General features: G+C 48.0%; 1 protein-coding gene across 8 annotated transcripts in view; it reads right to left on the bottom strand.

Annotated features, from left to right (window-relative positions):
• ADAMTS9 (ADAM metallopeptidase with thrombospondin type 1 motif 9) overlaps positions 1-21,853 on the bottom strand; it is an 84,875-nt gene extending 63,022 nt beyond the window's left edge. For 6 of the 8 annotated variants that reach the window (XR_012044554.1, XR_012044555.1, XM_072875739.1 and 3 more), the window contains exons 1-11: positions 21,445-21,853; positions 20,935-21,326; positions 19,453-19,615; positions 5,864-6,150; positions 4,806-4,889; positions 4,582-4,703; positions 4,133-4,173; positions 3,905-4,010; positions 1,755-1,901; positions 743-884; positions 419-526 (exon numbers count right to left, since the gene is read on the bottom strand). Coding sequence is in view for 6 of the 8 variants with exons in the window: in XM_072875739.1 (XP_072731840.1) it covers positions 419-526; positions 743-884; positions 1,755-1,901; positions 3,905-4,010; positions 4,133-4,173; positions 4,582-4,703; positions 4,806-4,889; positions 5,864-6,150; positions 19,453-19,615; positions 20,935-21,326; positions 21,445-21,538 (1,686 nt within the window). In the remaining 2 variants the exon portion in view is untranslated. Of the gene's footprint in view, positions 1-418; positions 527-742; positions 885-1,754; positions 1,902-3,904; positions 4,011-4,132; positions 4,174-4,581; positions 4,704-4,805; positions 4,890-5,863; positions 6,151-17,992; positions 18,121-19,452; positions 19,616-20,934; positions 21,327-21,444 lie in introns of those variants that run through there. The other 2 variants (XM_072875740.1, XM_072875744.1) reach the window with 2 other exon arrangements.
• Between the last annotated feature and the right edge of the window lie 2,241 nt (positions 21,854-24,094).

The following is a 24,094-nucleotide window of genomic DNA, read 5'->3' as shown; positions in this document are numbered from 1 at the left end:
TATATTTTACTCTGAAGTTGTCAAGATGAGAAGCCAGTTGGCAAGTTTATGTTACACAAAATTACTAATTGCTCACATCACATAGGAAATTTCTAATAAAAGCCTCAGGAAGCTTTGCAAAAGTTTTGCTCAAGAGTTCACTCAAGGGCATTGATTTAAAAAGATAAGCACTCCAGAAGGAATACCTGCTTTAAACAACGTTATGCCAAACAGTCAATTTTAATCACATTATCTGGCGTAGAGTTGACCCACGCATAGCAGGCTTAAAACATGCAGAGCTGCTTTGGGCTTCCACCCTTGCAGTCAGAAGCTGTGCCCCATACAACTGGCCATTGGGATAGGATGATTTTGACTGATATGCTTAGCCTGAGCCCTGGGAAACATAGCTATGAGGCACGAACCAGCAGGTATTACAGACCTTTCCAGGCTCACATTCTGTCCCATCAGCCCACGGTGTGTGTTGGGTACGACATCCCTTGTGCGCACCATCAATGTTAATACACCAAAGTCGCCGACACTGCATCTGCTTAAGTTATTGAAAAGATCAAAATATTAAACAAATATGTGCTACATGCCTTACCAGATAGATGATTCTTTATGAAATTATCCCCCTAAGTTTTATCATTAACTCACAAGCTTGACAATAATTTGATGGCTTGTGAGCATCCCATTCTTTCAACCTTAGGAGGCCTTACTTTGCCCTGGCAACACCAGGAAAACCAAGGCGTGGAATTTCACTTACCATATACGGGCACACTTGAGATCCGGGTCCAAAAATTAACTCACATTGTTTGTTGACATCATAAATCAGCCCTGGGAGCTGCTGAGGCAACGTGTAAGTTCTTGATGAAGGTTCATCAAGCAAACACTCCCCATAACCAGTGCTACAACACAAAGCAGAAAAATGGTGTTAAACAGGAAGCAATGAGACTAGAACCCATTGGTGTTTACCTGAGTCAGCCTTAGGGCAGATGCACACCGCTTTTACCATATTTAACAAGCAATACAACAGCTACTGCAGACTGAAGCACAGGAGGGTAGGAGGCTGCATGACCCATTCACCACCACCCCCATGCTGCGCTAACCACCGTCCACCACAGTGCAGTCAGCTACCCTGTCAAAAGCATTTCTGGGCATGCACGACCTGCATTTAGTTGCTGAGCATGCTCTAGTATATATTTAGAAAGAAAATCACTGATTAGCAGAAGAACTGCCCGAGGGACCAAGCTCCTGGATTTGCCATGACACCATCGTGGCTCTCGTTCTGCTCCCCATCACAACACATGGGAAGGCATCACGGTAAAATGGGTGATCACGGTGCATCAAACTGACCCGTGGGCTCCTGGGGCAGTGTTCCCACCATGGACTAGTGCCAGGGCTTTATCTTGACCTGTGGAGCAGAAAGGCAGATTCAATCTGCCTCCTAAAACACAGCTCCGTATCTGGGCCACAGGGCCTGGAAAACTCACTCTTCAGGTTTGAGGAGAACGCATATTCCTTAAAAGCAATATCCATGGGGGAAGACTTATTCTTCCCTATAGACAGGCTGGTCTGTGCCAGCTTATCACGAGGCTGAACTGGTGGGGACTGGATGCCAGGGGTGCATTCCTGCTCTATGTAAAGGATGTGCACACACACAAATCCCTCTGATTTCCTCCAAACACTGCACACTAGGATTTCAGATCAACTGATGAACCCAATGGGATGCATGCACATGTCAAAACAGCCTAACACATGCATATGCAAGGCCTTACTCCAGAAATTCAGTGATGTATTTCCTACTGCATTTTGACCACATCCAGGGGTTGGTGTAGAAGTTCAGTGTTGGTGCCATGACATGCTGTTGATTTTTACCTCCATCTTCTTTGCACTTATGATTGTCATCGTGTGGCATGTTAAATCTAAGAGAAAAACAGCAGCGAACAGTACAGTCAGTTAAGTGGCAAATGTCAAGTATTTAGTATAGCAAGAGCAACAGTGAGAACTAAATGTAAGCAAACCCAAGAATTTTTCTGAGATATGCTGACAGATATTACAGAATAAAAGTATGGATACGCACATATTCATAAGTGCCAACAAGCATTGCTCAAATTGGGTTCCTAGCACTTGTCTGCAAAAAGCTACGCAGGACCCCAGTAAGCTCTCCACACCATGACTGCATACGTTTAGCCAGACAAGCCCTTGAGGGAGTCTGGAGTAAGATGCAATTTCAGCTGCAGTTTCCTTTTCAGCTGATGGTCGCGATCCTGCAGGCAGGCTGGAGTTTGGCCCTACCGTCATAAAAATGGCAAGTTCTCTGGAATTGAGCCAAAGAGCCAAGAGTTGGTCTGGGGGAATACATTTCTGAAGCAGACGAATGACTTGAGCCCACCAACCACCGCTGCCTGAAGTCCCTCATGTCATAGGCAGCACCCTATGTTGGCTGCAAAATGTTTTCTAACGTAGTTGAATACCTTGGGCCACGCTGATCGCTCATGCTGCTGCCTAATGGGGTTGCACCGGGGATAGACTTGGCTCCTATGCTTTATGTGGTAGGTTTACAAAATGCCATCAAGCATCAATATCAGCAGAAACCCACGCGAAGTTTGCAGCACATGACATATTGAAGAATGTGGCAAATACGCTAACGGAGACAGAACGGCTTAAAGCGCTTTGCTGTTTGAAGTGGAGAAGGGGAAATGACCCGGTGTGATCCTGCGTTCGAAGGCTGGGGAGTTTATATCCCATTAAGATTACCTCCAATGAACCACCTTTTCACTCTGCTCCCCGTAAAAGAGCAAAGAGGCATTTCCTGCTCGGGAGCACCGCTAACCCCTCCGGCAGCTCTGGGGCAGCATTAGCGAAGGAATTAGCCACAGGTTAGGTGTGGGGAACACCAAACCTTTGGGGACTTTCTGTCAGGAAGTCTCATTTAAACAAATATTACTATGGTTAAAAATAGACCATCTCAGCCAGCTCTCCATGAAGAAAAAGGGAGTTTAAAACAATGAGAGATCTGTTCCCGAGTATTCATCCATCCCACACCTACAGACCTCCACTGCAAACCAGGTGTGAGGTGGTTTGGGACTGAACCAGCTGCCTAAGAGTTGTAGCTGGCGGGTAAAGGACTATGTAATCTAAGATGATTTTTCTCACTACCACTCTCAAAAAAAGTCAGAATCAGTTAAAAGAAATTTCCACTGGAGGAGGTGCATCTTGAATGACAGCATCTCTTCTGGGGATGTCCAGCAGCATGAGATTTTCCCTCGTTAAATAGTTCAGGGGGTGGGTCAGGCTCACTTATACAACCCGATCACCTGCCAGACGCCCTGGGTAAATTCCTCCCTTCGCACACAGCCGCTGCGCTGCCTTCAGCAGCCCCATGCATGGTGGTGGGACGAACTGTGGCAGGCTGAGGACCTGCTCTCGGAGAAGACTTCAGTCCCGAAGGCCAGGTGAGACGTGCCCATGCCCCTTGTCCTGGTCCTCCCTGAGGCACCCACAGCACCGCCCAGCTCCGGCCAAAAATCCTGGCTAGTCCCAGTGGTTTGGCCAGGACGTCGTGGCTGCTGGGGCAGATCCTGCTGACATCCACATGTAGATGTGAGAAGATGCCATAATAATGGACATTTTGTTAGCTCTCCTCCCTTGCTTAGGTGCTGCTTGGGGTACCCTGTCACTCATCCTCCCCAAAATGTGGGTCTGCTGGTTTTGCTGCTCTCAGATAGGCTCCGGAGCACACCACCACCTCCCAGAGTCACACCACAGCTTAACCTTCCTCGGTGGTGCATCTTCTACCCCAAGTATATTTATCTCCTCTCAAATAATTAGGCTCAGTAGGTAGCAAGTCCTAGCCTGGCTGGCAAGCGCCAGCTAGCATAAATCTTGTGTTATTTATATGTAAATGTATTTACATAAAACATACACATGGCCAAGTTCATGTGCTATTGTGAAAGCAGTGCTCAGTCCGTTATCTTCACTAATTGAACAGCTCCTGTATGGGTCGCAGACTGTGCCCAGCTCTGCCAGACCTAGGAGAGAAAAAGGAGGTTTACAATAGAGAAATAAATGTCGCCCATGGTTCAGCACGGGCAACTAACATTGTCACTACAAAAAAAAGTTATTAAAAGACAAAGAAAAGGTTTTTCCTTACCCAGAGTATCACATTTGTCGTGTGCTCTACAAATATCCTGTCTGAAAGCAGAACAGACCTGACACATTAATTTTGAATGCAGCAGTGAGTTAAGGCACAAGCACAATAATAACAACATCCAAAAGCAATTCTTGCTCCTCCAACGGACCTTCTCATGCTGGTTTGCCACCCCGTCCAGTCAGAGTCTGAACCAACTCCCTACCATAGCCAGAGTTTTTCATCTTATGTTGAACCCATGGGCAGACCTTGGACAGTCCTGAACCCCTCAAGGTCATCTACTGCTATGGTGGACACATTATCCCAATTCTGCTCACAGTTACACTGCTCCCACAATCGCAAATGTCATTACACCCACATCAAAACCTGAATATTTCCCATAGCTGGATATATTACATGCCCACAGCCTCTGACACGACTGGCTACGGTTTTCATGAGAATATTCACCATACCTGGTAACAAGCACGGCTGTATCATGTTGAAGGTGACTTCCTTCAGGGTGGTTCTGGGATTGCTGCCATTGGCAAAAGTTTTTTAATGTTGTCTGGGCATTGTAAGATATTGCGGGACCATCCTAATAAGCAACACACAGAAAGCAGGTATTTTAATTATTCATCACAATGCTCACTACAAATGCCACTGTCAAACAGAAGGTGAAGAAAATCACTTGTATTACCTGTTCATTATGTATCACGACCAATTTCACAATAACAATATTAATTAAATTTCCAATGCTTGGGTCTTTGTAGATAGAAGCCACCTGTTTGAAAAAGAAAATTTGTAATTATTGCTAACATTCAAGGAAACAAACAATTAAGACAACACATGCATGCTTTCCATTTTGCGACTGTTTTTCTCCTGAGCTGCTCTTCTGCCCCACTCAGTGCTTCAATGCTACTTGGAAAGACCTCCTGCCAGAAGCACAAATTTAGAATGAAACAAACCTGCTGGTATCGCACAAACCCAACTTTTCCTTTTGCTTTAGCACACATTTCACCAAATTACAGGATCATTCTGCTCCAAGATACGATGCCCACCAACCAAGACTGTCAAAAGCAACTTACTCTCTCAAGTGCCTCATTTTGACATGGACAGTTTTAGACCACATATTTACTGCACTTCTACCCTCAAATAGGATGAAAATCCCTTCAGTGACACAACTATGCTGGATAGTCACTTCCAGTGACTCTGCATCTACAGAGCTGCCTGTTTGGGGACTGCACTACTGCATCCTTGTACCAGCAGCTACTAAAATGCTTGTACTCAGCCTGGAAAGCCAACTCTAGCACTATGCTAAGGATCAAGGTGACCACAGGCTCCTTCTCCTTGCAACAGTCACGCAACTGCATAACCTACTAGCATCGGTCCCTTGGAAGGCACCATCCCCAAAGTACCTTTTTAATTCAGCTGCTATTTCACATGGGCTTAAATAAAAAGAAGAGTACAGTATGTGGACTAAAGGGATAGTGATATTTCTTGTGCTGCCTAGGGTTCAGAAAGGTGGAAGGGAGAGGTGTGGGAAGAGTTCGGAAACGTGATGGGTCTGGGATGGAAGAAGACTCCAACCAGTGTTCCCCAGCCAAGTTTTACCAAGTTTACTGTAATCCCAGCATTATCTCCATGCCTGGCTGAGGCAAACTGATGGTATTGCGTATGAACGCAGCAGAAAGGGTGCTCCGTGACCACTATAAAATGACCCGTGGGTGAATCTACTCCCCCTAGTTGAATACTCACTATTGACATTAATGTTAAGACATAGTGCTGTAGATTAGCTCCATGGTAGGCAACCATCCTGCTGTCAGCCACCACCATCACTTCCACAAACCGAGGGTAGGAGAGAAACCGCTTTGTTCGTCTGTGGCTCTTCTTTTCACTGATGTTCACAGTCTTGTTGCTATCCGCAGAAAACGAATTCACTTCCAAGCTGTGTTTCAACATCTCCATGTCAGATAATATGCTGCTTTCTGCCCACTGGCTTCTCCAGTGTTTTCGCTTGTTCTTTTTGTGACTGTGTTCATGATCTATGATTAAAAAGCAGACAAAAACATAAACATAAAGTAGATTCTGGAGTGAATAAAGTTAATACCACATGCATGTTATGTCAAAATACCTACTTACTTCAACGAAGAGTTACCAGGCTTGTTCCAAACAGCTAACCAAAACAGAAGCACTCTGTGGAAGCCCACCATGTAATCTGACATCTAAGGCTTTTCTTAATTTTTAAAGTAATCTTCGGGAAGCCAATGGCATTTAGAGGCGGACATTCACGTAAAGGCTTTCCTGCAGCAGAGCCATCTCCTTGCCCACGCAGGACGGACGGAGCCTGGGCTGCAGTTCAGTTTAATGTGACGCGAGCCCGGCGATGGTAATTAGCCACCACAGCGGCAGCGTGAGGATTCTGGGCACGTCCAAGGTGGCCAGGAAACCACAGGAAACAAAGGTCCAAATCCTGTATTTCTAACTCAGGCATGAAGGACAGCAGGACTTGGCCTTCATAGCGAAGCAATTATATATGATTTATTTCTGTCTCTAACAATAACATGGCTGGGCTTCAATTCCCCCCCTCCCTTTATTATTCTGTGCTACGGGAATGGTAAAGGTCATCTAATAGCACAGCTGCCACTGGCTAAAGAATAGAATTCAGGAAGTTTCACATATACTGCTTTTGATATTCAATTAGGCCAAACATAAAAGCAGCCTGAAAATATACTCCATGCTGACACAAAGACGACAAAGTGAAGAGGGAGAACAGGCAAATAAAACATATGGAACGTGTACAATTAAGATTTACCATCTGATCAGTATGTAATTATAGCATTATTTAAATGTAAGAGCAAAATCAGTCTTATTTGATGCCACTTAATTTTTAATCAGTTCATCATAGGAAGTAGCTAATTGAATGCGATTCATCCATGAGAGACTGTTCGCTTCTGCATTTAATATAAAGCCAGATCTGAACTACTCATCTAAGACTCCAGGCTACAACCCTCACGCTCTTTGTAGCTTTAGTTTAATTTCGTGGTGGTGGTGAAAAATATCACATTTCCTTATCTGACTCACTGAGTAGGTTAGAGGAAGCATAATATTAGGGAACAAAGGAATATTCAATGCTCAAACAAGATTGAAATGATAGGAAACTTCTTAGCTATTTTTCCTGTGTAGTTTCCTCTTAGGATATTTTGTAATAATTTCCAAAAAAAAGAAATATAAAATACATTCTCTAATATCAAGGCAGGCAAAGGGGGTCAGCCAGCTCTACCTATCTGAAAAATACTACCCTTTTGCCCCATGTGTAAATAGGCAATAGAGTATTTAAGCATTAAATCCTGTTTCACTCTGCACTAAGTCCTACAAATTCCCCTTTCTCGATATAGTCCAGACCACCTTAATACAGCAGAGAGTCCGCAGTTATTTGAGTAAGAATTCGAGAAAGCCAATGGCATTTGTGGTTATAATTGGATTGCCCTAGTTCCTCTGCACTAATCAATGCCCTTGTGTTGGCAAGGTTGTGCTCTCATGCTGGCACGGTTTTGTGGGCAACCGTGACATTATCCCGACTCATTCAGTGCCAATCAGTGCAGGAAGCCAACTATGCATACAAATAACTTAAAGGTGAGAAGACGACCAGACCGAGGAGAAAGTGCTAACCTCAGCCCTTCAGCCTGTTGCCCTCCTCTCTGTGCCCTCAGCCAGTCACTTAAATTTCCCTTTTAAATAACTAACTTCCAAAAGAAGCAGGCGCTCAAGGAAAAATGCATTAAGGATGGGGAGATGCTCAAAAGGGCTAGAGCGAGGCTGAAGGCAAGGCTGCGGTGTGAAGGCAGACTCTGCACCATCTGCCGCCGTGGCTCCGCAGAGCCCCAGATGGGACCACGGGGCTCAGGCGTCTTCTCCTCCAGCCAGCCTCGCAGAGGGAAGTTAGATAGCAAAAGAAGAGGGAAATGCAAAGGATTCTTTGGAGATACACCTGTTATACAGGAGACGTTTAAAGAAATTAATTGACATTCGCCAGGCTTGCACTGATATCCTGCAGCTAGTGTTGTCACACACTCAAAAAAAAATACCACCCAAAAACCAGAGAGGTCCACACGAAATGCCAGGTCTGGTTCTGAGAGCCCCCACCTGGCCCACCACATGGGAGAACCAGAGCCCAACACAGCCACAGGAAAAAGAGGAAAAACACAGAGGAAAAACTACCTTTCTTTCTACTGCAAAGACCTGGCATGGTGTCACAGAACCACAGATTCATTTAGGTTGGAAAAGACCCTTAAGATCTTTGAGTCCAATCGTTAACCTAACAGTGCCAAGTGTCGGTACAGTATCAGTGTACTTCCCCCATCCGGCACACAAATCAAGTCAGCCACATCATCCCTTCAAAAACCAACATATTTTTTTCCAGGTATGAAGTCACTCCAATGCTTACAGCACGCTATTTGGACAAGTCACGTATAGTGTGTTTGCCAGCCTAGTTACTGTAAAACCAAGCACAAGCGAGTGGGGATACACGGCATGTAAAGCCACAGCTGGACTTTGACAGTAGTGAACTGTTATCTCCACCCATCTTTCCTGCATATAACTACACTCAGAGATGGTGCACATTCAACTGTAAAAAATTAAACACTAATGGCAGTGCACTGCTCTCAACCCATCCATAAAACCCCCACTAGCGCTAACGGGAGCTGCATACAGGCACTGCCAGTACTCCATGTGCCTGATGCTGTCGATAACTCGCTCCGTTACGGTGGCCACAACAAAAATGCTCTTATTGAATGGTGCAGCATACTGCCATTTAATCAAGCAGAAGTGAAAATCTCTCACGTTACACAAGAAAACTGCAATTCTACAGCGACAGCTTCCTACTGCCACACACAACACCAAAAAAGGGTGTGATATTTTTCCACCTGGTTTTGCTTTTTTTTCTATTGTGTTAATATATTAACAGAAATCAGGAAGGAAAATGGTTTGCTTGGCAAGCTCTCAATCTCTGCAAATGACCTGAAAAACATCTACCTACACATGGCAGTGATTGGATGTGTTTAAGTAACAGCACGTTTTCTTTAATTTGCAGAAAAAACAAAACCCCAATGAGTAGACAAATACTTTAAAACCACACAAAGTACAGATCAATAATTCAAGTACTAGGCAAACCTATGCACTGATTCAACACTTAATATTCATTTAAGAGGTCGCTAAAAGGCTGCTGGAATAACGTCCATTTTACTGCTTGCTTTACTAAGACAGCCTATGGCGTTTGCACTGTCTCTTGACAGACCTGGAGGTGTACGTTCATTTTTTTTCCACTTGGTTTCTTCTTTGTTATGTGGGACTTAGAAAGGAGACCCAACCTTGTGACAGGGATATTCCTTCCTGATGGCATCTTCCCACCCATGCCATTTATTTTTGCTTGCGCAAGAAGCCTTAGCGCAGAGCCCACTGAGCTGATTTATGGATGATTTCTGCTGATTAATGGACTTTGGATCTATCCCAAGGGAGAGGGCAGGGGAGGCTCAGGCCCTACGCGAGTACTTTGCTTGTATGAAAGGGTGACAGAGCAGACCAGGGACTGCTTTTGAAATAGTAGCTATTGTTATGCTAAAACCAAAAATTAAAAGAAAGAGCGATCGCTTATCCCAACAGTTCTAATCCTTTCCATTTCTACATTAACTTGTCCTTGGAATAGAAAGTAATTTGCACAATTAAATAAGACATGTGACAATGCAAGCAGTTCCAGTTCAGCTCCAAGTTCATGAGAGCTGCACATAGCAGGGGGAAAATAAAAAAAACAAACGTAAAAGAGAGAGAGCGGGGGGGGGGAATCTATTTCTCGAGCTAACAACATTAACAACCTCTTCCTGCTAGAAAAGGAGCATGGTCCTTTCAAACCAACTTACTATCATACCTTTTCTGAATGTGTGACCTAGGATTTTTAACACAAAGTTTGCTGCTCAGCGGTTGGCCCATAACACTCCTAGACCTGCTCTGATCCAGCTGCGCAGATGATAAAACTATCGTTTGGAAGTTAATTATTTATTGCACACCTCCATAAAGCAGACCAAAATTCAGCTGAGCTCCCTCCAGGCAGGCGGTCAGTGTGTGACCTGCCTCCCTCGACTCGAGCAGCAGCCACGGCAGCAAACCCTGCCCAAAGGGTTCAGCACAAGCTCCGGCTCCAGCTGCCTGGCCTGAATTTGCTGCCTGCAGCTGGTACAACAGCAGCCACTGAAGCAGCTGCCGTCACTCAGAAAAGAGAGGCAAGAGGCAAAATGGATTTTCTTCATGCGGAGGTCAGGCTGGCTGAAATCAAGCCACATTTTAGTCTCTTCTTGCCAGGAAATGGGATGGAAACTGGCTCCTCTTTAGGACCAAAACAGGTCCTAAGCTGGACCAAAGGATTTTTCTAGCCCTGGGTCTGTTTTAATTCTATATCAATATGTTTTATATCTCTATCTATCTTTCAATATATCCACAGATGCATCTCAGATGAATTTGCATGAGGGCAAATTCTCACCTCTGTTACCATGGGTGTGCTGTTGTGGCCAGCATAGCCAGGGCTGAACGCTCCTCCGCTGCCAGCAGCTTCTCACCCTGCTCGGACAACAGCCAGGGACGGTAACGTCATGGGGGAGCAGCGACTGCCTTGCTCTGCTCCGCACTGAGACGAGCAGTCCTGTGAGCAGGACCAATCCTGCCTTCTCTCTGGATAGCTCCTTGACTGGGCAAATGGAGCTGCTGCTATAGCTAGAAAGGGGAAATTGTCTTTATTGATAAAGGCGAGATCAATGACCTACATCAGAAGGGAAATGAAGGATCCAGGCCAGTCAGGATCCAAAGAGAAAGGTATTCTGCACTGAGGGTAAAAATGAAAGTTTGCTTGATTTATCTAATCTCCAAACTGGAAAGTGTTCAAATGCAAATCAATCTGAGCCCACTTAACAGAGAGATCAACTGGAGTTTCAACCTGCATTGGCAAGAGCTGGACAAAACTACGTAGATCAAACTTTCATGATTGGAACTATTGAATATGCAGTAAAATATCAGACCTTTCACAGGTGCCACTATTAGAGCAATATGAAGGAGAGAAACTTAATTTTCCACATGTTGTTCATACTTCCCTTTGAATTAGGAAGCAATCTGGGCTCAAAAGAGTTCCCTCCCAAACTGTTCCAGGAGAATCAAAATACTAGGCTTCTACAAAAAAGTTTTCTTTGCTACTAAGAGAAACATTTGCATGAATGGATCGTAAGCTCTCATGACCCAGGCACACCTGCTCGTTAATTTTCTTGCCTTCCTCCACTTTGAATTTTGCACATACACTTTACTAAGTAGCTTCCTAGATGTCCGACTGGAGCAATGTTCAGATCCTCAGAAAGGTCCATGTCCAGGAGCACCTGCTGCTGAAGTCAGCTGAAGCACAGAGCCTGGGATCTGTGTTTGTAATATGTGAAAATACTCTAAGGCCAGCAAGCAACGCTATAGAGTCACAAGCAGTTTAGACCGGCATAAAGCATCGCGGATACCAAAATCAGCAGTCCCACCGCCATTCACCCACTGCGGCCTGTGCACCAGAGCAAGCAGGGTGGTGGCTTTGGCTATGGAGACTCCATCCTTGGAGGTGCCAAAGCTCAAGGTGAGGCTGAATCCACCTATGTCTTTTGGGGTGATCCTGCCTTTCTTCCTGCTGCTTGAACCAGAGTCCTTGAGAACCACGGACTTGCAGTTAGCACCAATCAACTTCCCTTAGTAAGAAAATACTCTCTGGTTTTATACCATGCAAACACCAAAGACCACACATACTCTAGATGTTTTCTTTCCCGATGATGTATGTGAGAATGCATTCCAGCTTTAAATAATTTTTTTCTGCCTAAGGTAAAAAGTTGTATGTGAAAGCTATCAATTTTGCACACTAGACAGAAACTAGATTAATAAACAAAACAATAAATTGCCTCTTTAAGAAAGCAGATAGTAACACATGAGCTGAGTGTGTGGCGGAAAATGATTCAAAATCATCTTACAGACAAAATAACTAAATAACTGCATCTCACAACTGCAAGGCACAAAAGCACCATTGAATTGATACAAAATTGGTTTAAGGCATGGCTGACAAAGTTACAGTGCTGAAAAATCACTGATACCATAATCCACTGGTTCAGGAAGAAAAATAAGCTAGCCCTGTAGAATGACTAAAAAAAACTATGGCAAAATACCCTTGAAAACCATCCTGACACTGCAAGGGGCTGGGCAGTTTGCTAAAGTACATCCCAGTGTTTCACCTATGAGTAGACACACGTCTGAGCCAGGCTGTGGGTCAAACCAGCACGAATATACCACCGGCACACTGACACACACCAGTGGCATTTCAGCACATCAGGAAACCAGCCAGGGCTGCTGCCTGCTGTGCTGCCTGGGCCAACTGAACCTATTTGCCTGCAGAGCTCTAGAGGTTGCCACTTGCTGGACCTGACTTCTGCCTTGCAAGCCACCTGAGCACCCAAACTCCTGTGCTTGTTTGCTTGCTCTTAATGCAACTTTCGATGCATAACAGTTGCAAGTGCACCAACACATAATCTGCACTCATATCTAGTGATACCTATGAGGTACCACATCAGCAAGGACAACACTGAGATCACCACATCTTTGTACTCACGCTTAGTAAAAGATGATAAAAAATATCCCATTAGAAATAAAGAAACTTTACCCAGCAATTGGCCACAGGGATGCTGGTAATGACAATACAGGCACGGGGGAAGAGAAGTCACAGAATAGTCAGCCTCTTTATTTTCAGTAGCATATGCCATGGTGTACAGATGGAAAGTACCAAAGTGATACCTCCCTGCTTCTCCCGCCTGCCCTTCTTCAGCAGATGTCCATGCAACGTAAAAGTAGTTGCAAAACTGCAAGTACATCCATTTGGATTTCAGAGAACAATTTAACTTTGTTCATTTACCCTAAGTTGCAAAACAATAACCAATCAATAATAATTTGTTTAGACACAATATTGATCTTCCACCATTAGAGAATTAAACTTTCTTGCCAGATGGATGCTTGATACATTTTCAATACTAAGAGTAACAACAACAAAATGCATGCACTTTGCTTATAACTCACATTGAGAAATTTTCACACAAAACCACAATTATGCGATCTGTATCATTGTCTGCGATCATTTTTTTTTTAACTTTAGTCAGTCTAATATCTTATTTCACTTGCCAACACCACAGCAAGACAGCATAAACATTACAGCCTGATCCCTTTCCCAACTCAGTATGGGAAAAGCTTGTGTTTGACATCCCAGGCCCGTTTGACCAAGTACTAGTTGGCCGTTACTGTGCTATTACCTCAATAGGAAGCCAGAAATAGAATTAATTACATTAGCATATGGGACTTGTGACGTAACTCTCTCGTTTGCTGTTTTTGGGAGGGAAGGAAACCTGAAATAATTACTATCTGACTATAAATGACAATTCACTTCCTTAAAATGAGAAACTTTTCTGCGGGAAAGAATGAAGTCAATGTTTTACCTTGAGGCCAAAAGCAAAGCTGACAGCTTAGACTTTTGAAAGAGCTCAAGGATTGCTCAACCTGGAAGCAAAGGCTTAGGAAAACCTCCCTGCAGATCTTCTGCAATCCCACAGCTACTTGAGACCCAGCACTACAGAATTTGCCTGAAGACCTGCCCGGAAACCAGACACCTATAATGTGAAATACTGCTGGATGAAGGACTTGAAAACCAAAATAAGGTTGCAGTTGGAAGCAAGACAAACAGTCCAAAAGAAATAGCAAAAATACAAAAGGGTTCTAAAGCAACAGCTTGACTGCAAAGGATCTGGGATTTCACCATGGACCACTCGCAAGATCAAACATCGAGTCCTGTGGAAAAGGCATTCAAAGTTTCTGCCTCAAAACCGCTATAAAATAAGAATGTAACACATATAAATGGTCTGCAGAACAAGTACGATATTGTCCATCTCTGGCCTGTTTGGCCCCGTTCCCCACCATTGCCAATTCTAACACTGGGTATACACCTCAAACCACAGCTCAGGCAGCAGCAAGAACTCATCACCCACCTTCCACCAACAAGAGGCCACATTACACAGAAAGGGACAAAGTCAGGCTTTAACCATGGTGCTAGACCCTCAACACCTTCCCCCCAAGTCACCTCCCCGGTCATGACACTGATAACACATTAACAAATCCACACCCCGGCAACCTCAACCCGGCCACCCCTTCCTAAGCACGTGGGAACGCGGTGGCAGGACCATCTCCTGCTTGTGCCACGGGTTCACCAATGACTTCCCGTGCAGCTGGGCGGCACTGGGAGAGAGATGACAACCATCGGTAAGGGCTGAGCGGGCTGGTGCCAATTATCACGCAGGAACAGGATTGCAATCATTGGGCAGGCAGCACCAGGCATTTGCTTGCTCAAGACACAGGGCAGCGATCCTCTGCTCTGGTGGCTCCCCAGTGTCACGTTCAGTGGGAAGGGTTGTTAAAGTTAATGTGAACGGGTAATCTATTACAAATTACTCATTAATGCAATTGAAAAAAATCAGTGACATATTACTGATTATGCCGGTGTCACGCTAGCTCGGCGGCAAGACTTGGTTCATGCTGCCGATTTGTCTTGTGCTTTTCATAGCAATATTCTCAACACAACTTACACACACAGAGCTTCTTTTCTCCTCCTCACCTGAGTACATGGGCCTTGGGTACCATGAGTACCATGAGTACATGGGCCTTGCCTTTTTGGAGCTGCTGTGCCCGGCCGCACATGTGCTGCCTCCCGAGTAGTCAAACTGCTTTAACACCTTGCAACTAAATACTCAGTTGCAAATTTGAGACCCTTTTGCACCCGTTTCTGGCAGGTACTGGGATGTGCTAAGCCTCCTGGCTGTGCCCAGCGGTCATCTGTGCTGGTAACACTTGGTGGTTTTCAGAAAGCAACCTTGGCAGCCGAGTCACCGGGCTTTCCCACCTCTGCCGGCAGCGGGTGGGGGCACAGCCAGCTCTGCACAGGTAAGATCTGCTCTGTCCTGCACTCATCTGAGCTCGCTTCCAAAATCTCACCACTGCAGCGCAAATTGCTGGAAGGCCTCTTTGCTGGCTAAGGCCCTTTGGCTCTCCTCCAGAAACAGAAAAAGCTCTAATCATCTTCCTACTAGTTTGGCACCATCAGAGTGTTATTGCTGCTTCTGCATGAGGAGTTTTGCCCGTGGTGGATATTCCCGCTTTAAGCACTCTCATTAAGGAGCCAGGACTTTGTGCAAGATCCTCATACGCAGCCCCAGAGCCCACGTCTAACACCAGCCTCAGGGCAGGCACACAGCTGACCAGCAATAAGTCATGGGAACAGCTAGTGCTCGCTATATATTCAGTCCTTAACTTATTCATCTCAGACACAGATGGGTCTTGAATATGAAAGAATTTTGAAAAATGAGGCAAAAACAGGGAGGTATTTAACTAACGATGCTGGGAAGGAAACAGAAAGCACAGATCAGGAAGGCTGAAAAGTGAACACAGTAGGAACGAAGAAGGAGCTGCCCAAAAGAGTTCATTCAGGAGTCCTGCAGCAGCGTCACAGTAAAAGCTGCAAGGAATTTGCAGAGTTTGGAGCAATGAAATAGCTGAGCACGCAGCAGAAGTGGGGAGACAAGAAAGCCCAACTCTTGCATTTATACTCATGGCCAGAGGGCAATTGTGGCTCGGTGCCACCAGGCAGGTGGAGGCCATGTCTGTCTCAGAACAAGGGGTGGCCAACTGGCAGAATGATTGGGTAAAATTCAGTAAAAGGCTAAAGCTATTACAAAACCCAAAAAAACTGGAAGAGAAGAGCTCCAGAGAAGCCAACAACCAAAATATATGGATAAATGTATCAACGACAAAAACGTGGGAAACATGAGAGAAAGGAGAGGCAGCAGAAAGGGACACAAGACACAGAGCAAGAGGTGGCCTGAAGTAGTTTATTTAGGTGACGACCAGAGGCAGTGTCCTGTTGGCATCTGGAGCTGGACATCTCTCTGCAAGACCAAACCTTCAGGGTTTCACATGGAAACCAGCGGGTAGGGCTCGCTGGTCTGCTCCTGATGGGAGGTCAGACTCGACGGGGGGGTCAGAGAGCTGCTGCCGGCCTCCCAGAGCCGGCCGGCACGGCGGGCGCAGCTCCCCACGGTGCCGCAGGATGCAGCTACGCGCCTTTTATCATCGGAGTCAGATTGTTCCTCCACAGGGCGCAGGAAAGCTCTACTCTCCAGCTTTGCAATGAGCCACTTCCTTTTTTTCCTTTTTTAGGATCAGAATTTCTTTTCTCTTCCTCCTCCACCTCAAAAAAGCGGACATTTAATCATTTGGATCGGAAGAGCTTACTATCGTGAAGCGATGGGTGGTAGTGGCGCTGCACCTAGTGACATCACGCTGTCGGCCTGGCCAAGTCTTCATCCCGTCAGGGCTATTCAGTAAAACACAACTAATTATTCTGCCAGATCCTCGACCAGATGACAAATTGATTCACGGTACTAACTAAAAGAAGGGAAGGAGGAGAAATTGCACCATTTCCTATGACTGAAACTACATTAACCCGTTACCCCAAGGAAAACTTTGTCAAAAGTTTTTATTGCGGCGGTTGAGCTATACGCCAGACGGCCGAAGTGCAGTGCCAGGAGACCCCGGTGTTGTTCTATGAAAGTTCATATGCAGAGCACAGTTTGCATTCGATATCCATCAGCGTTCAGAGGAGAAAGATCTTTTTTTCAGAACATCTGCAGAGTATTCTCATGTGTCAGAGGATCTAAAACTGTTATCAGAAACTGCTAATTAAAACTTAACAAAATCAAATACCTGTTTTTCTAAGCTGACCTGAGGATTCTGAAAACTAAAGGTAACACCAGGGAGACTGCTGGAAATGAAAGCTTTTACTCAATCTGTCAGTCAGCTCACAAGGGAAACTTTTTCTGGACATTGCAAGAAGTCTATAATCACATCATCATGGCAAGGGCACACCAGTATGTTGCTTATTAATTGTTTCCAGGAAGAAGACTATCAGAAAGCCATTCTTAATAGCACCACTGCCCGGCAACGTGGGCTCCCATGCTCACTGCAGGGTGGGTACTTAAGATTTCCCTCGCATTAATTTCCTCTTTGAGGAAATTTCAATCCCTGCCAGAAGCCTGCAATGCAAACGCACCTTTTCACATGTCCTTCTGACAAAAGGCTGGATTCGCACAACACCCTACAGCTATAACAAACTCTCAAACTCTCACAAAACCATTCTTCTCTAGTAGGAGTGACAGATGCACCCCATCCAAAACAGCAAGCGCTGCTAGATTTTGCGTTTTCCCCTCTGCTCCAAAGACACGAGACACCTTCTCTCCACCAGACGTAACCTCAGGGGGGACGCCAAGGTTCAGCATTGCCCAAGCTGCCCTGCACTTGCTCCTTAAATGAAGTGACCAAGACTTGTTCACCATATATATGAGCAAAGCATCATTCCCTGTCAAAAATGTGGACAAAGGTAAAAGGGAAAGATGGAGGGGAAGAGGACAGGAGGACAAGTAAGACTGTCATGCCTATCTGGAACCCTCAAGCTTGTACTTAAGAGGCGAGATCCCTCCTCCCTCTGCTACACGGAGCAACTGAGAAGAGCAAAGAAACAAAGACAAGCAAACGGCAAAGCATATTGGAAAAGAGGAGAAAGAGAGATACACCACGCAGGTAATATCATGGATGGAGTATTATTCTTGTGAATCACAATCCAGAAGAATGATACCCTAAACAGAAGCTATGATACACATAAGTGGGATGAAATACAGCAGACTGTTATAACTGCACAGAGTAAAGTCCACAAGTGAATGTCAGAGCCCTCCCAGCTACCTTTGATTCAATGAGTCCTGTGATCTGCTGCTCCGTTCCTCCAAGGGCTACTGATGCAATGTGCCAGATTCCGTGTTTCTTTCCAACTGTTCTGAGTCTCCTGCATCTGATCTCAAAGAAGGGAGCAGAAACAGCTGGAAGAGAGAAACCAGAATGGCATAGTCCAGCAGCAACCCTTGGAAGAACAAACAACGACAGCCTTGTGAGAGGTACCATTGTCCCCCAGCATGTACGTTTGCATGTGGACACGTATCCACATGTCTTCTAGAAGAAACGCATGTTGCTAGTGCATCAGCTCTGGCTGGTCACAGAGCACCAGAGCATCTTCTGACTTAGCACGCGATCAGTGCAGGCTGAGCAGACCAACAGCTCAACAGCACGGCCGTGATCCACAGTCATGGGTGCCAAATGAGTCACGCGTGCTAAATGCAGCCTAAGCTTGGCACCACGCTTCTCCTCCAGTGGTACCTTTACTCCCTGAGCAACTCCACCTGCTTTGCAGCACATGAGCGGCTCGCAGCCCGCGCAAGGGAAGCCAATCAAGGTCTACTCTATTTAGGCTTTAAAGCTCCTGTAGATCTAGCTGCAGGCCAAAGGAGGAGGGCAAAACAGCAGGTGAAACAGGAGACCGAAGGAATAAACTTCTTCAGAGAGAACTTTTGCTGCCAAAGGAGAGGATTAGTTGTGAAAATCGGGAAGTCAACGAAGCAGAGAGCAGCAGGAGGCCACTGCAGATAATAGGGACAGTAGGAGCAAGGCTATTGCTCACCAAGGCACGTGAAGGGGAGATAAAAAGGCTTGTGCTCTTTCATATGTGCAAAGACTAGAAAGAGGGAGCGAGGAGGTCAGGGAGATGGTGCTGGTGGAGGAAGGGCCACGAGAGAAAAAAAGCCTTTGAAAATGAACCATGGAAAAGTGATTAATAAGGGAATAACTGTCAGGGTTGGTGTTAGGACCTTCTCATTTCCACTAGAAAGAAATAAGACATTGCAACTCACAACCAGATCTGGGGAGGGAAGACCAGGAGCACAGCAAGACCAAGAGAGAAGGATGTCATTTAAAGGACAGAAACAGAATTTCAGACAGAGAGCAAATCAGATTAGGATGGTTAGGAGTTACACGTAGGAGAGAACAGAAAGCAAGTTTAAAGGTTCGTGGGATATTTAAGGCAAGACAGCCCAAAGGATCTCTTGCCAGCCTTACAACAGGGATGAAATGGAAACCATAACTTTTTTCCTGACCACAACTTCCTTATAACCAATTACTAGAAAGCACAGGCGCACCATGTCTCTCCGAGGACAGCAGTACCACCATGAGCCCCGACCTAGTGCACGCGGTACCATTTCTAGAGGAGTCCCTCAACTCCACATCCCTTCTGCCCCACACAAACCTACTAATTACTACAAATCAGTTCCCTTTCGTAAGTGCCAAGTCATCAAGGGCAGTAACAAAATGAGTACCTGGAGTATCGCAAGTCTGCTTTTCCCCTGAAGAGTTGGTTGGAGGTGTCCGGTGTCGGTAGACTAGATGTGGTTTATTGTGCTCTTCTTCATACTCCTGTTCTTCGAGCGATAGCAGCGGCTCTACAAAATAGTCCCCATCGTCAGACTTGAATGTGCCTAGCTGAGAGGGACCAGAGAGGAACAGGCGGTCAGCTTCGGGCGATGACAAACCACGGAGCAGGACTACCCAACAAAATGAGTGGCTAACGAGGGAGGTGTGCGAGTGCCCGGTTCTGCAGTGACCCCTGCGAAGGCATGGGCTGGAGCTCCAGCTCCCGTCACACCGCTTGCACCCACAGCGGGCTGCACTGCTCCCTGCAGCCACCCCGCTGGAACGCACAGAAAGCAAATTCCTAATCTGTAGGCAGGGAGTACGAGAGGGGGGCGTCTGCCAGACCCCATCCCTGAGCCAGTGACAGTTACCAAGCCACCCCTGCCTGAGGGGAGATGGTGCTGCAGCGTGCTGAAGGCCTCAGTGCAACCCCATCACGTTGTGATGGTTTTCATACAGCAGCTCTCCCTGCGACAACCTTTAAGCCCATGTGTAAGGACCAGAGGGAGGTGTCCAGCCAGTGAAATCCCCGCTTATGAGAAAACACCAACATTCCTAGTTGCACGTGACTATGAACGTAGGGATTTAGCAGGTAAATAAAAGATATCCAAGACAAAAAACATCCTGCAGCCATCCTAGACTGCGAAGCAAGACCAGTAAGTGGGAGGGAGGCCTGCCTGGCCACACACACGTGCACTAGCCTAGGTGAACACGCTCACCCAGAAGAGCTCCTGGACCAGAGGGAGGCCAGCAGAGATCTCCCAGGGGAGCACCTGGGACAGACACCCCGGGGTGCAGGAAGGCACCGGCGCAGACGGAAGGGTCAGCCCTGCTGGGAGCTTCTGCTCGTCCCTTTGCCAATATCCCCCTGCACAGAAGGGCAGCAGGATGGCAGGAAGGGCAGCCAGGACGCCTGCCTTCATCTCTCCTCGGGCCGTGCCCCTGCCCCGGGCTGCAGGACGGCTCCGGGGCCAGCGCTGCTGGGAGCCCCCAGTCATCCCTTCGCAGCCACCCCCCCCGGCACCCCGCGGGCAGGAGGGTGTCCGTGCCCGGGGTCTGCGCCCGCTGACCTCCCCCCCGGGGTGCCGCTGGGTGGCAGTTTTTCCCCCCAAAACCCCCGGAGCAGGAGGGGTCCTCCCCGCTGCCGGAACCCGACGGAATAAAAACAGCGGGGAGGGGGGGAGAAACCCCCGACCGGGGCGAGCCGGAGCCGCCAGCCCCATCCCGCAGCCGGGGGGCGGGGGGAAGGGGCCGTCCCCGGCCCTCTGCCCACCCTCCCTCGCCCCGCTCCTCCTCCTCCTCCTCCTCCGCGCTTCCGCCCCGGCGCGCCGCCGCTGGGCGCCCGGCGGGGCCGGGGCCGGAGCCGGGAGCGTGGACGCGGGTCTCACCATCCCGGAGCAGAGGCTGATGACGGCGGTGTGCCGCGGGCGGGCGTTGACGTGCCCCCGGTAGAAGCAGTGCTTCACGTCGGCGTCGGCCGCCTCGGCGTAGAGGCGCCGCTGCTCGGCGGCGGGCTCTCCCAGGAGGCTGACGGTGAAGAGCGGGGCGATGAAGGCCGAGCTGGCCGTCAGGTTGAAGAGGAACTGCTGCCCGAAGGCGGAGAGCCTGTAGTGCGCCTTGGGGGAGGCGGCGGCGGCGGCGGCCGTCCAGGCGTCGGGGGCAGCGCTGGTGCTCCGCCGCCGCCGCCTGAAGTGGACATCGGTGGGGAAGGGCTCGCCAAACTCATTCACCCGGGTAGGAGTCACGATCTCGTACTCGCTGAGCTTCTCCAGCAGCTTGGCTGCAAGGGAAGGGAAGCGCATGCCCCTGAGCGGGGGGGGGAGGCCGAGCCCCCACCCCCGGGGTGCGGCAGCCCGGCATCCCCCGGCTCCCCCAGCCCTCCCCGAGCACCCCCTTACCTTGCCTGGGGTGCAGCTTCTGCCTCCTCGCTCCTGTCCTCAAGCCGTCGATGAAGAGCGTGGTGAGTGCCAGCGCCAGCGGCGCCAGCTGCATGGTGCTGCGCGCTGTCCTCAGAGGAGAGCAGCCTTCCCCGCGGTCCCCGGGCTCTTCTTTTCCTCCTTCTTTTTCCTCCCTTTCCCCTTCTTTTTTTCCTTTTTTTCCGCCCCCTTTCTCCCCCCTCCCCGCCCCCCGGTGCGCTGCCGGGGGGAAGGCGCAGGAGCCGGGCGGCGTTAGGGGCGGGCGGGCCGGCGGGGCGCGGGGCGCCGGGGGCCGCGCATGGTGCGCGGGGGCGGACGGGCCGGGACCGACGGGCCGGGACGGGGGAGCCGGCCGCCCGCCCGCCTGCCTGCTCTCCCTCGCTTTCCGCCTCTCCCCCCGTCGGGCTGGTGGACGGGGCGCTCCCGGGAGCCAATTTAAGGGGGCGGGCTCCATAGATGAAGCAGGAGAACAGATCCCGCCCTGCAGGAGCAGGGACAGCCCTTCCTCCTCTTCACCCCCCCCAACATGTCACTTTCTTTCATTCCCGAGGAACGCCGGAATCGCAGGTTTTCGCCAAGAAAAGCCCTCGCTGCGGCTGGACGGGGCGGGCGGGGGGCCCCGAGCCGCGGCCCCGCAGCCCCGGCCCGGGCGGCCGAGCCGCTCCCCGCCGGCTCCTTGGCAAAGCGGTGCTACAAACGCAAAGTGGCCGGGCAGAGCGGCACCGGCTGCTGCCCGGGCTGCCAGGTCCCGGGGGGAAGAGCCACTTTGGCACTCACCGGGAGGAGAGCCGAGCTTTCTTGCATAATTGATGTTTTTTCCTTCCTTTTTTTTAAAGACAGCTCGAAGAAGCCTACCAACAATCGAAGAATCCCCCGTGTGACACTTTTTATAGCAGTTGTTTTCATCTGCATTTCTCAGATACGAGGCGCTTAAAGCAACTTTTGTTGAGGGTTATTTTTGTGTTGTGAAGTTTTCAGGCACCCTGAGGGAAAAGAAAGATTATTTCCTTATCTGAGTTTATTTTGGTTTGCAATTTGGAAGTTTTCTATAAAAATTTAAGACATCCTTTAAAGCTAAATGTAATCAGTCATTGTCTTCTACCCTTCCTCAAACCAAAACCAAAATGTTGGTTTTGTTTTTTTTTTCAAAATGGGGAAAGATGCAATGAAATTTAAAGCCTGTAGACAAGGCAAAAGAAAATAGATGGTTGGAAGTTCAGATTTGCACTTCCATGGAAAATTTCAAAGTTCTGTACTTTCTGCACTCAACTTTGGGACAAAAACCAGAAATACTAGTATTTTCTGCAGAAAGGGAAAGATTAAAAAAAAAAAAATCAATTCAGGATCCACTTCTGGGCAGAATAGCACCTCCTGGCTCTTCTAAACTAACTGGTGAAACCTTACAAACCTCAACCATTAGCAGTAAATTACTAATTTTGTACAATGAATATAAAAGTCAAAGTAAGCAAAGCATCCCCTGCAAAGCCACGTGTCTAACCCTGCGGCCGATGGCTGCTGGGCAGGCCCTCAGCTGAGCACAGGGCAGGAATCTCCACGCTGGTGGAGACCCAAGTCAGCACACCTTTAGGGCAAGGCGTAATGGCACGTAACCTCCCAGCATGGCATTGTGCCCATGCTTATAAACCATGTTTAATTTAAGTCCAGGATGTTTACAATAAGATAACTCACCCATACTGGCTTTGGGGACTTGGCAAAGCCGGGCTGCTTCCAGACTTGAGGTGCCTCGCATACAGTCAGCTCCGACAATGGTGTTGGGTCTTCTCAGCCTTAGAAGCTTAGAAGCCTTAGGGCTGGCATGAGCACAGCCACGGCTGCTTGATGTCCCCCAGTTCTAGGGAGCAGGGGTCTCTCCCTGCTTCCATTGTGGGCGTGGAGGAGCAGTGACGTGCCCGTTCTGGTAGGTGTCGTCTACTGCCAGGAGCAGCTCTTCCCAATAACCAAACGTGGTCCTATCTCCGTGCACTCACCTGTTTATGAGCAACCCTGGACCAAATTTGCTTTTAATACTGCAAAGGGCCTGCACAGTAACATCTTCCTATCTTAGCAGCTAATTGCTTGCTCATGCACACACATTAAGAAAGAAACCCTCAGAAGAGAAGAAAGACCAAACTATTCTAAAATAGCTTCAATCTGCAAAGCCTGCTGGGGCTTCCATGCAAACCCCTGGCTTGCATGGCCTTTCCTGGCTTGGCATGAAAGAGCGTGGCATCCCCACCCGTCCCACACTGAATTGTGTCCTGATTGAGTCGGAAAAGCCACCGAGGTCCTTGGGCTGCTGGATGAACAAAAAGAGGAATCTTGTAACATCATCGCACAGCAGCCCAGGCTTCCCTCCAGGCGTGTTTTCTTGCTCCGATTCTTTTCTTCAGGCTTTCTCTGTCTCATCATCAAATAAATGACTTAACTCGTAGCAGGAGTAATATCTGCTCCCTGAGTTGTGATGCTGCTCCACAGGGCTAGCAGGAGCACCCTGTACGTTACTGAACCCCTGACAGTCCTCCAGCACCTTCCCACAACTTCCACATGTGCCCCAAACCTTTTGGACTTCACAGGGAGAGGGATACAGGGTGCTTGAGCTTGGGGTACGGCCCCAGAAGTCGTGGCAGGGGAG

Source organism: Ciconia boyciana, chromosome 11 (genome assembly GCF_034638445.1).
Source record: "Ciconia boyciana chromosome 11, ASM3463844v1, whole genome shotgun sequence".
Taxonomy (NCBI): domain Eukaryota; kingdom Metazoa; phylum Chordata; class Aves; order Ciconiiformes; family Ciconiidae; genus Ciconia; species Ciconia boyciana.
Note: the sequence above shows the minus strand (reverse complement) of the source record. Positions and strands in the feature narration are given on the sequence as shown.